Below are 13,167 nucleotides of genomic sequence, written 5' to 3' on the forward strand. Positions count from 1 at the left end.
CTGGCACAATGTTGGCCAACCATATTGGATAGTCCACTACCCTGAGAACCTTGGCTTTGACTTGTTTGGTGACTTCTTCCTTGATTTTCAAACTCATGTCTGGCTTGAACTTTCTGAGCTTCTGCTTTACCGGCAGACATGTCGGATCTGTTGGCAGTTTGTGAGCTACAATAGATGTGCTGAGACCAGTCATATCATCATACGACCAGGAAAATATGTCCTCAGGTGAGAAGAGCTGAAGGCGCAGGTGCGGAAGTTGGGTCGCACCTGCGAGACTGCAGGTATGGTAGTTTATGTGCAGGTGCGGTTTTGAGGTTTTAAGTGGAAACCGCAGAAGCAGCTCCGCAGGTGCGGAAAATGGGCCGCAGGTGCGAAAACCCTGGGCCAGAAAGTATATAAACCCTCCTTCGCGAATTCTTGGTTATTCCACCATTTTTACATACGTGTTTGAGCTTGAGGGAGCATTTTGAAGAGGGATTTTGTGGAGGTAAGGTTTTTGGACCATAAACTTATTTCTATGATGGTTTCTAACTGATTAGGCTTGAAATTTATGAAAATTAGTGGTTAAAAATTGAAGAACTAGGGCTTGAAATTGGAGACCTTTGATTAAGTATTTGAGAGGTCGTTTGTGGTCGAATTTTGGTATATTTGATATGTACGAACTCGTGAGAATGTAAGGATTCTATTGATGTGACTTTTAATGGATTTCAAGACGTGGGCCCGGGAGTCGGGTTTGGCCAATTTCGGAATTTGTGTTGTAATTTGATTATTTTCGCATAGGCTTCATTCCCTTAGCATATTCTAATGTTGTGATTCTGATTTTGGGTAGATTCGACGCGAGTTGAGGCCGAGTAGAGAGGCAAGGGCATCGCGAAGTAGTATTTCATCCGGTTTGAGGTAAGTAACGATTGTACATCTGGACCTGAGGGTATGAAACCCCGGTATTTCGTATTATTTTTGATAAATGAGGTGACGCACATGCTAGGTGACGAGCGTGTGGGCGTGCACCGGTAGGGATTGTGACTTGGTCCATCCCATAGCGGCTATTAAGCCGCGTATTTGATTTAAAACCTTATGATATTCCGTATTTTAGAGACTTATGCTATATTTTGGGCTGAATGCCATGTTTGGGGCCTTTGTGCCGACCTGTTTAGACCCCTAGGGGTATTTTTACTACTTTCCTCACTCTGTTTGATTTGAAAGCATATCCTCAGTCATGTTTTACCTGCTTATTTGTTTAACCCGGTTTCATTGCTTTACTTCTTAATAAATGAAAACTGTTTGGGCTGAGTTTCTCTGATTTTTACTAATGTGCCCGAGTGGCCGTGAGGTTAATGACTGAGAGAGGTTGAGGACCTATATATACAATATGGATCGGGCTGCACGCCGCAACGATATCATATATATATATATATATATAATATATATATATATATATATTATGGATCGGACTGCACGTCGCAGCGATATTTATATGGATCGGGGTTGCACGCCACAGCGATATATTTGGACTTTTGGGTCCATCAGCCGGGGGGCACGTTTTGTTTTGGAATCGGCCTTTTTGCCGTTGCCATGTGATATGACGCTTTTGGTCCCTGTAGAGCCCCTGCCGGAAGTCTGTTAACACTCTCCCCAAGTTGAGCCGTAGTCCCGAATCTTTGTTAGTGGAATCGGTCCCGCAACATCCATAATAAATTTATAATATATAATTATATATATATATATATATATATATATATATATATATATATATATATATTGGAGCGGCCTGCATGCCGCAACGATTATTATTATTATTAATACTATGAGCTAATTATTGAGCCGGAGTGCTGAGAGTGGGTACTGTGTGACGAGAACCGAGTCACAAGTGACTGAGAGGCTTGCCCTAGGGGCTATACTTATGAGTGATATCTTGCCCGAGGGGCCTGTTTATGATATTTACTGTTTTCACTCTTCTTTTATACTAAGCCTCTATTGAAAATGTTGAATAATGATTTCAAAGACTTTGATTTAAACTGGAGATTTTACGAGTGAATTGACTATTTAACTGAAAATGTTTGACTTGATGTTTCTGTTGAGATTTCCTGAGATATGATTTTTAAATGCTCATCACTGCACTCAGACTTTATGTACTTTAGTTACTTACTTGTGTGAATATCCAGGTGCTCGTGCATCAGAGTGAGATCTTCCAGTACTCTCAGAGTATTTCCGGAGATCGCAAGGTAGGTGCACGGCGTTCGCAGCCCTGCTTTCCTCCTTCTTATCTCAGTATTCTGTTATTCCAGACTTATGATGTATTATTCAGTCATTTTTTGAGTTGTATTTAGAGGCTCTTGTCCAGTGACACCGGTTTTGATGGGCTATGTTGGTATTTTGTACTGTTTTTTCACATATTTTATTTTATTCATCTATTTCGTATGACGAATTTGAGACTTATTCGATATTAGAAAAATGATTTTTATAAAAGATTTCGTTGTGGTAAATGATTGGTTGGTTGCCTAGTACTGTGATAGGCGCCATCACGACCGGGGTATTTGGGGTCGTGACAATTGGTCCTGAACTTACAGTTACAAGTTCAAAAGTTAAGGACATGTAATCCTGAAGTCGTGAAGTTAAGTTCAAAAGTTAAGGAGATGTAGTCCTCAAGTCCTGAAGTTAAGTTCAAAAGTTAAGGACATGAGCTGAAGGATATTTTCGTCCGGGCATTTAAAGTTTATTAAAGCAGTGGCTAAAGACTAAATATATTTTAAACATTAACTTAAAAGTAAATACATGTGTTATTAGTGGCTAATTGTGCACTTCCCAATATTTTTGCAGAACTTTTTCTTTACCCACTTGCCAACTGTTCTTACTAGGCTACACGTGGGCAATTGTGAGACCCGCAGAACTGCGAATTACTTGTGCGTTTTGCCTTTCTTTGTTCGTCGACGGAGTCTCCCGCAGTCCCCAAATCCCCAAATGTGGAAATTCAGAGAAAATTCAAAGTTGCCTATGACTCTGTTCTTCTGAATTTGAATTCCCCTCAATTGATACTAATTCACAATTCAAACCAATAAACAATGGCGGAAATTCCATCTTCTTCCCCCAAAACAATCGAATTACCTTCGAACCGTATAATCAACCCTGCAAACCTAGTTGCCGCACCAGCATCATCGACGGCGTCGTCCGATCCTGGAATCACCATGACTTCTCCTTCTAACAACAACAATTCTATCTCACAATCTCCTTCGATTGATATGCAGTCTCAACAAATGCAGCAACAGCAAATTCAGATGCAGCCTCAACAAATGCAGCAACAGCAATTGACACAACCTCAACAACAACAGCAGCAGCAACAGCAACAAATGCAGCTTCAGCAGCAACAGCAGCAGAATAATAATAATTCTACTAGTCTTAACGGCAGTAATAATAACAACTTAATGGCCGCCGCCTCTAATTTTCAGATGCAGAGATCACCTTCCATGTCGAGGTTGAGTCAATTCCAAATGCAACAGCAGCAACAGCAATTTGGTTTGATGAGGCAGCAATCAGGAGGAGGAGGGCTTTATGGTCAAATGAATTTTGGTTCCGGTGGTACTGCCCTCCAGCAACAGCAATTACAGCAACAACAGCAACAACAATTGCAGCAGCAACAACAGCAACAACAATTGCAGCAGCAACAGCAGCTACAACAACAGCAACAGCAACAGCAACAGCAGAATCAACAACAGCAGCAGCAAATAGGAGGCCAAATGGGTAGCGGAAATTTAACTAGGGCAGCTTTAATGGGACAGACTAGCCATCTTCCCATGTTGTCCGGACAAGCTGCTGCAGCTGTCGCCCAGTTCAATTTGCAATCTCAATTTTTGAATCCGGTACCACTTCAGCACTTATAGCTTTCAAATTTCAGTTTTATGTTTTGCTAATTCTATTCTTGAGCCATTAAATGCATGAATTTGGTTTGACCATGTACTTGTTGAGACACAATTAAGTAAATAAAAGTGTGCTATCTCTAACAGCTTAAGCTTTTAGATGAGATAGTCCATTCCAACATGGTGGTGTTATTTTCAAGACACAACTGCTATTTGTCATTGTTGCTTTATGTGTTTCTGAAAAGGGTTCTATTGTGGGTGCAGCCACGGCAGAAGGCAGGTCTAATGCAGGGGAATCAGTTTCATACAGGGAATTCCCATGGCCAGTCCTTGCAGGGTATACAGGCAATGGGAATGATGGGATCTCTCAACATGAGCTCTCAGTTAAGGGCAAATGGTGCCCTTGCATATGCACAACAAAGGGTCAATCAAAATCAGTTGAGGCAGCAGTTGTCCCAGCAAAATCCTCTCACCACTGCTCAGGTGCCAATCTTCGAACATGCTAGTAACATATCTCTAATGCTAAAAACTAACCCTCTCATTTATTCTGATATTTTTCCACTTGACACCGTGGTAAAAATTGGAGACGACTCTTTCAGAAATCTAGTTGCAAATTTTTCTCCAGGTTGTGTAACCCAAAAAAGTTGTCCGCAGCATTTGTTCTTCAAATCATTCAGGTCATGAATTTGGTCGTTAGTCATAGCAGCAAATCAAAGAGAATCTTTTGTGTTTTCATTCTCCTAGACATTTCCTATCACATGAGAGTTTGTTTCGAGATATTTCTGTAAAAGATTGCTCTCGGTAATTTCTAATGTATTTTGTTGACTAAAAGGTCAAAACTAGGATATGACTCTTGTTTATGAAATCTGATAGCCGGATACTTGGATTATGCAATCACAACAATGACACATATGCATAAACGTGTAACGTCATTCAAAGTAACTTGGCATATAGTAAATAAATGCTGATTTTTGGCACAAGGTTCATGCTTAACTTAATTTTATCCAAAGGAAAAAAAAGGCTCATGTTTAACTTTGTGCTGGCATTTCATAGTATCAGGAGACAAAGAACTACTCACTGATGAGTGATGAATACATGAGGGGTATTGCAAGTTTTAACACATTGAGATTTATGGGATGCCCATGAATATTTTTGGTACTACTTTCTAGAGAGCCTTTAGCCTATGGTACTGTATCTTCTGAGATTTTTTACTGTACCTACCGCTTTACAAACTCTCACCCTGAGGTGGCACAAAACTTTAATGCGCGTTAAAGCTTTAGGTGGTATATGAGAATAACCTTGTAAAGACAAAAAATCCTTGTGAAAAGTTTGAATTTGATTCAAAGAAGCATAGGTTTGCTGCTCTTACAGTTCTTTTGTACTACATTTCCAGCATGTCGTTCATATCTGAACGAACAGTTTCTCATTGAGTATGCAGCTATTTCTCGGTTTATACGCTGTAATAGCTATGTCTGGAGGTGCCAATTATGAACATTTAGTACTAGAGGAAGTATCATTAACACAGTTTGTCCATTTGCTTTCTGTAAAATACTTTGGGATTTGATGCATTTACATTTTATAACTTAAAAGCTCAATCTTTTTCTAATATTACGTTTTTAGTAGCAGCTTTTATGTTCGTTCTGTTATTCAAGTTCGACGAGTTTTTCTTTCCTCTAGTACATTCTATTACATGTGATTTGTTAGGTAATCCTATGTTTTCAAGCCCTATACCAATTGGATTAAATTTTGGGTAAAACAATCTTTGAGTTACTTGCTTCAATCACTTTATTCTCTACATAACAAATAACAATATCCATCAAGGTGGACGATCTAACCTGTAGGCACCGAACTTGCGAGTTATAGTTATGTTCTGAGGCGCGGAAGAGAAGCTTGGTGTCTGTTTGAGGAATTGATGGTTCATAGATAAGCGATGCAAACAATCATATTGGGGGGTTTGCTTCTATACATTAATAATAATAAATTCATTACCTTATAAGAAAAGAGAACATTAGGCTTTTATATACCTCTTGTATCTACTTCAGTAAAATCTTTATCTTATTTAAAAAAAATTGATACTTTGCACAGAACAGCGAGTGATTTTCTTTTCCTGGAAAGAATGATCATAGCCAATGGATATTGTTATCGACATTTCAGTTAGGTGCACGGGAGCTCCTTTACTCGTCTTGTTAATTTTCAACTTGATATTAAGATAAATGAAAATGTACCTCTGGCACAAAAATATCCTTGTCTAATCACAAGTTAATTGAATGCCAATATGAAGTCTTGTTTATAAAGTGCTTTAGAGTTGTGGATTTCGTCATTTGCTAGTGATTTGAAGCTGATGGTCATTTAAGGCTGTCATAATTACATAATTATCTTCACTTCTTTAATTTTGCTTTCTCCTTTTGGTAAATCACATGTAATCCTCTTGTGGAATTTAATGTACATCTGATAGTCTCTTGTCAGATTCCTTATTACGTAGCAACGATTTGTTTTTAGTGCTCACTTTGATGTTACAATTTACTGTAGAAAATATCGGTTCAGAACCTTCCAAGGACGTCATTTATTAACCCTCAGTTACCTGGATTGACTCAGAATGGACAATCTACAATAATGCAGAACAATTCATCACAGCAGCAGTGGTTGAAGCAAATGCCTGCTATTTCTTCTCCTAATTCCCCCTCCTATCGTCTTCAACCGCAGAGGCAGCAGCAACCAATGCTTATGCAGCAACAATTAACTTCATCTCAACAGTTGCATCAAAATTTAATTGGTTTGAACCCACAGCAACTATCCCAAATTGTACAACAGCAACAACAGATTGGCCACCCTCAGATGCAGCAGCAGCAGCAGCAGCAACAACAACAGCCACAGCAGCTTTTGCATCAGCAGCAGTCTTCTCCAAGGATGGTTGCCCCAGCTGGCCAAAAATCTCTCAGTTTAACTGGGTCACAACCAGATGCTACTGGATCTGGAACAACTACTCCTGGGGGAAGTTCAAGTCAGGGGACTGAAGCAAGCAATCAGCTTCTTGGAAAGAGAAAGATACAGGATTTGGTTTCACAGGTCCTTCCTCCACTTCACTTTATTAATCTCTAAAATCCTGTTGTCGATGTTGGTTACTTCAAATAGAAATATGGATATCTTCTTTAGTTTTGAAGTGCCCAAAATCAACTTCAGAAATTTTGTGAAAGATTACATATACTGATAGTGATAACATTCCTGTCCTCCCTCCCAACTTCAAAAGACTCACTTCAAATTTCAATCACATCATATAGAATTTTTCTGTAGAGAGTGAGTCCGACTAACCTAATAGTATGGTTAACACTGTTACTACTGTAAAGTTTTCCACCAGCTGATTATGCTCATTGATGTTGAGCAATCACTATTGTAATTTTTCAGGTGGATTCACATGGAAAGCTTGATCCTGAAGTTGAAGATCTTCTTCTAGAGATTGCTGATGACTTCATTGATTCGGTAGGCTTGAATATGCTTTATTCATTGTTTTTGTCTTTCTTTTCTGGGTAGGGCAGTTGCTGGGTTGGTTGTGGTTTGCTGTGTGTATCACATTTGGCTATCACTGATTTGGGTACCTTTCGGGTGAAATCGTTGATGTGCTAGCTTGTTAGACTGTATAGTTGTTGAATAATATGCACTTAAAGGAGATATTGCCATCCTGCTGGTTTTGGTTTCCCTCCTCAGACCTCTCTTTTTCCTTTTCTCTTTCTTGTTTGTCGTAAAATCTCTTGTTCATTACTTTTTCCTTATTCCATTCAATTTGGACTTCTAAACACAGTCAAAGGATGATAATGAATCTTCTTTGCGAGGTTCTGGTACAAGATCATCAAGTGAATCGATCTTGGATTGTAAATCAAGGACGTTGTTGTTTTCCTGCCTTGGCAGTTGTCTAAGAATATGTCTTTCATCAGAAAGTGGTTGACATTTTTATTTTAGTGATTGGTTATTAAATGATATCAAAAGCTTATTTCTCTAATACCCTACATGTCGTGTATATTCCTAATGAAATGATGATATGCTACAAGATGTGAGTCATACTTTTATTTGGTCAAAGGATGGAAAGATAACACAACCATAACCAATTGCATGTTCCCTGGTGTCCAATCTATCGCCTTGCACATGGTGGCTTTCTAGCAGTGTCTGCGCCTCAGAGTCATAAACATGATATCACCGTTAGGGTCATTTCCAGTCCGCAATAAACTGCTGCAGTCCTCAATTTAACTAGAGTTACATACTCCTATGACTTCAGGGTGTTGCTCCCCAGGTGCCCTTTTTCTTTTCTGGCTAATACTGAAATTTTTGGCTTGTAAATTATGTTTTATGCAACCAGGTCAGGTGATTGTTGCAATACTTTTATTTTTTTGTAAACTAAAATTTATTACTCTGGCACTTGTACCAGTTTGTTCTACCACCCTTTTGTATGTCACCAGCGTCATCTAAAATTCTTTGTGCGGATAATTGTTCATGAAAAACTGACATACATGAATTTGTTTTACATTGATTATTTATCATGCTTTTTACGTACTTATGTTCAACGCTTCATTGTAGGTTACTACATTTGCTTGCAATTTGGCGAAGCATCGGAAATCTTCGACTTTGGAGTCCAAGGATGTACTGTTACATCTAGGTTTGTGCCTGCAACTGGAAATAAAGGATCTATTCTTAGTTTGTTTCCATTATTTAGAAAGACCGTTTTTATCACTTGGTACAGTTTTTACTTGTACAGATTGCATTATTAGGTACAAAGGTTGCATTTATATGGTTATATTTGTTTTAGTATATTTCTATTTTCTTTTTGTTGATTAGTATGCTATTTACAGGTTTATGTAGTGAGATAATCCTCGTTTAGGAAGAAAACAGCTATCCTGTGGACATAGAATGGGCAAAAGGGTATTATGTTTATGGAGCTATACGCTGTACTGGATAATGGCAGTTTTTTCTAGCATTTTCACTTTGATACCAACTTTTATCGTATCATCTCCTTCACTTTCTTATGCATCTTAGCTTTTCATCTGCTTATGGCACACACATGTCACCACTTTCATATTTATGAGTAGCTAGCAAAATTTTCAATGGACAAGTTATAGTTGAATACCAAGCTCTCTATTATCATTAGGAGTAGTTGAAGCTTAAGCTCCTGAACGTGATTCCAGGAACTTAAATATCTAATTGTCCCTAATGGTATAGCAATATGACCATGCATCTGAGAGATAGAGATCAAGTGGTTTTAAAAGTTTCCACCCATTTCATGTTTTAACTACAGCAGGTAACATTTCTTGTTAAGGTACTAACTATCTCAAATATTTGGAATATATAAACATCAATATCAGTAAGGACCAGCTTTTTTTGCCTAATGCACTCTATTTTATCGCGCATAGAGAGCTACTTTAGGATGTCTTCAAGTATTAGCGAGAATGTTAAAATGTTTGCAGTGGGCGCACTTGCATGTGCAAACACCCACAGACATATTTAGGATAAGTTGTAATTGGTATATTAGGGAAATGTTTTATATCATCTAATGATGTTTTATATCATTTTCAAAGAAATATAGGAAACTGAGGTATTTTTCTAATCTAATTGTGATTTCTACAGAGAAAAACTGGCATTTGACTATTCCAGGCTTTTCAAGTGAGGAGAGGAAACACTATCCAGAACATGTATGTATCTCTGCCTCTCTTTCTTAGCTTTTACGTGGTGGTATAGTCCCTTTTTCTATCTGCAGTAATGTAGAATAATGAGATAACATGAATTATGACTACTAGATGTACTCTGACAAAATATCTTTACCTCATCCTTGTTCATTGGTTTGGTTGCTGGTTGTAGTCCACCAGTTGCTGGTAATCTACTTATTTGTCATTGGTTGTAGTTATTAAAGCTGGGTGAAAATTAATGTTTTCTTTGACAATGTGTTTCTAACTCTGTGCAGTCACCAAGTGATCTCCACAAAAAGCGTTTGGATGTGGTGAGTGCAATTCTATATGATAATACAACCTGCCTCAATCTTGGTGGATAACTTTTAGAATCGTTGTTAATTTGACTTAGATACGTACGTTGATGGAGGCCTCACAAGCAGAAACAAGTACACATACTAGTGCTAAGGAGACCGTCAGACCAGGGGTGGGAGACTCAAATCACATGATCAGACCTCCAAGTTCAGAGAAATTGGTCTCACAGTCTAATGCTTCACAAATGCTGCATGAGATGACAAAGTTTTGATGTCCCAGGAGTTCTTGGTCATCTCCCGTGTTAACTGTACAGACCTGAATGGTAAATGTCACTTCTTCTAGGATGAATTCTGCTGTAATTTGGTTTACCGGAGAATACAGCCTTTAGTGGCTCTTAATTTTCATGCCCCATCACTAGTTTGTATAAGCGATTGTTCTCTAGACCAACACCAGTAGCACATTGGATAAATGTGCTGTATGTAGTGTGGTGTTCTAACTTATGTCTTAGCTGCTGCAATAATGCTGTTATTTTTTGGGCTTTCACTGCAAATCAGTAGTTACAAGCCTTTTTGCATGGTCATCTTTTACCTGTCATGCACTTGGATTATCATGTCTACATATATGAACGACGGAACGAGCTAATCATATTCTCCATGTTGCAGATCAATAATGATGGGAGGCATAAGTTATGTAGGTGTAGCTTAATGGATGTTTTTGAGACTTGAGGTGTGCAAAGAAAAAGTGCAGAAGAACCACCAATAGTTGAATGGTCTTAAAGGCCTGTAAAGTATGCAGTTTAGTTGACAGTAGCTAATTCAGCCTGTGACGATGAACTTGCTCAGATTTGGTTTCTCCACCGTAGTCCGCTTGTTGACAGCCTGTGAATAATATCCTTTAATTATTCTGTTGGCCACCTTTTCGTTCTATATACCACCGAACGAGGTTAAATCTTTGTTTTACCCTTTATCATAGTTGAAACATTGTTATCAAACGGTTTTTTATGCTGTTAGAAATCACTAACAGATTTTTTCTTTTCAAGGGTACCTTTTAGATTTCACTATGGCAGAGACATGAATTTTTTTAATAGAAAATCCTCTTGACGTATTCATTGCAAGAGGTCCAGCTCAGAGGCGGATTTTGGATGTAAACTCTACAGTTTCAACCTTCAACATATTTAGCAGTGAACCCTTTATATTTTGAAGCTATGGCTTATTTGTTGCAATTTTTAGTAGATTTTTACAAATAACTTTATACTCTGCATCGAATTGAACCCGTCAGGCCGCCACCTTAATGCTGCATACGCTCCTTGTTCAGCTTATTACTGCCGGAATTTACCAATTACTCTGATCCTATTTCATGTCAAAGTGGTCTGCGCAATTCAGGAGTACTTATAGAATAGGCTTTACGTCGAAAAGATTTCAGGAGTCCTAAACATTTCATAATTGCCTCCATCAACATAATTAGCAGAACTTTGGCCTGCAAATTATCATCAGATGCAAATATTGACAAATTAGGATGAATACCCTGCAATTCATTCTCTGGAAATGGTTGATTTATATATACTGCCTCCATCAACATGCTTATGCTAGCAAGTGCCTACGATCCATACACGCTGTATTAAATATTTCTGTCTTCTTAAAGGAAATTAGTAACTTAAAAGACACAAACAACACATTGAAATACACAATGGCGGTTTAAAGTAGTGATCTAAACAAATCTTAATCCTTTGAATCATTACCTGAAAGTGGATGGTGATTGATATAACGTCTCTCACATATTAATGTTGGTCCGACCAACAATTTGACAGTTCAAAATACTCTATATATATATATATATATATATATATTAACAAAAAGAATTCTTCCATAAAATTCTATTTTAATGTCGTTAGTAAATAAGTGTCTATAAAATCCATTTTTTCTTCTTTGAGTACATTTAAGTTATTTTGAAGTGTGGAATCCTTTTTTGTTTCTGGCAATCTATATTACTTGTGGATCATGTCTTAGTAAGCTTGGAGGCTAAGCTAAATGTTTGCTTTGGCTAGGGGTTTACATATGTCGGGTTGGTTCGGATTTTACAATTACCAAACCAAATCAATTGTGTCGGGTTGTTAAATCTAAAATCAAACCAAACCAATAAAACTCGAGTTTTTCACTCTCGATTTTTCTCGAGTTATTCAGTTTTTTTTTGGGTTTTTTCCCGGTAAAATCTTCGTAGAATAAAACATATGAAGTGCTCAAAATAGTTCTTTCATCCTAGTAAAATACAATTATATAAAGTATTTTTCAAGAAAATAATACAAAATATGAGATGTGTCATGGCATTATCCTGAAATATTCAACAATAAAGACACAATAAAATTATGTAATATAAATATTGCTAATTAAAAAGCCATAACAAAAATAAACATAATAAAAAAGTACTAAGTCATGCTAAAATTAAGTAGACTAATAAGGGAGTATTAATTACATGACTAAACGCAAGAAAAAATAAAAATAGGTTATGCGTTTTTATCTAAATTATTGCAAAACAAAAAATAGATATTCAATACATTTTCATTCGTAGTATTGAATTGAATGTCTTTTGTTAGCATTAGTATTGATTTGATTTTGGTTTGGGCTTTTGTTAGCATTATTTAATTTAGAAATTTTTACCTCCTATAGCAAAGGTTAACACCTTATTTATTTTAAATAAATACCATTTAAAAAAATTATATTCTATAGATACCTTTTAATGTTTATAGCAAAATATCTAATTTTGGTTACCTCCTACCCCTAAGCCACTAAATACGCTATTCAGTTACACTATTTTCTTTCGCTCTCTACTTTGATACATGCCATTCTCTTTCCCCATTCCCTGAAAACGCGATGCTCAATCTCAAAATTCCTCTCACCCACATCACCTACGTTCTCTCCGATCCCAATTTCTCCAATTCCATCGGACGTTGCTTTGGCTCTTCTTCGCCATTGTAATTGGAACATGACTAAAGCTAACGAAGAATGGTTCGCTAATAAACTCGAGGTTAGTAAAGCTATAGGTATGTTAATATTGGAGAAAGAAGAGTCCTTATTCTACCACCATTGCTCGACGGCGTCATCTTCTCGAGGTTCATCTTCTGGAGAAAGAAGAGTCCTAATATTGGATAAACTAGAGGCTCTCAACTTTCGTCATCTTAAATACAAGATTCAAGCTTTAACAGAGTCCTTATTCTGCCACCATTGCTCGACGGCGGATTTGCCGGAAATTAGGCTTTGTTCTTGAACAAAGACGACGGAGTTTGGGGCTGAGCAACTTGATTTTCTGTTAATATAATTCAATGTATTTTCAACATATCACGCTGTATTTTCATGTAT

At 37.4% G+C, this 13,167-nt stretch overlaps 1 protein-coding gene across 3 annotated transcripts; it reads left to right on the top strand.

Moving 5' to 3' along the window:
• Positions 2,880-11,019, top strand: LOC109208220 (transcription initiation factor TFIID subunit 12b). Of its 3 annotated transcripts, none has more exons than XM_019371318.1 (9): positions 2,880-3,854; positions 4,116-4,334; positions 6,381-6,917; positions 7,254-7,328; positions 8,418-8,496; positions 9,462-9,526; positions 9,796-9,831; positions 9,912-10,136; positions 10,477-11,019. In XM_019371318.1, the coding sequence occupies exons 1-8, from the start codon at positions 3,060-3,062 to the stop codon at positions 10,083-10,085; spliced, it is 1,980 nt and encodes a 659-aa protein (XP_019226863.1). In that variant the 5' UTR covers positions 2,880-3,059; the 3' UTR covers positions 10,086-10,136; positions 10,477-11,019. The 3 variants fall into 3 exon arrangements, with proteins under 3 accessions (XP_019226863.1, XP_019226919.1, XP_019226988.1); XM_019371374.1 differs by having other exon boundaries at positions 6,447-6,917; XM_019371443.1 differs by having other exon boundaries at positions 6,471-6,917.

The sequence above is a fragment of the Nicotiana attenuata genome, chromosome 1 (assembly GCF_001879085.1).
Source record: "Nicotiana attenuata strain UT chromosome 1, NIATTr2, whole genome shotgun sequence".
Taxonomy (NCBI): domain Eukaryota; kingdom Viridiplantae; phylum Streptophyta; class Magnoliopsida; order Solanales; family Solanaceae; genus Nicotiana; species Nicotiana attenuata.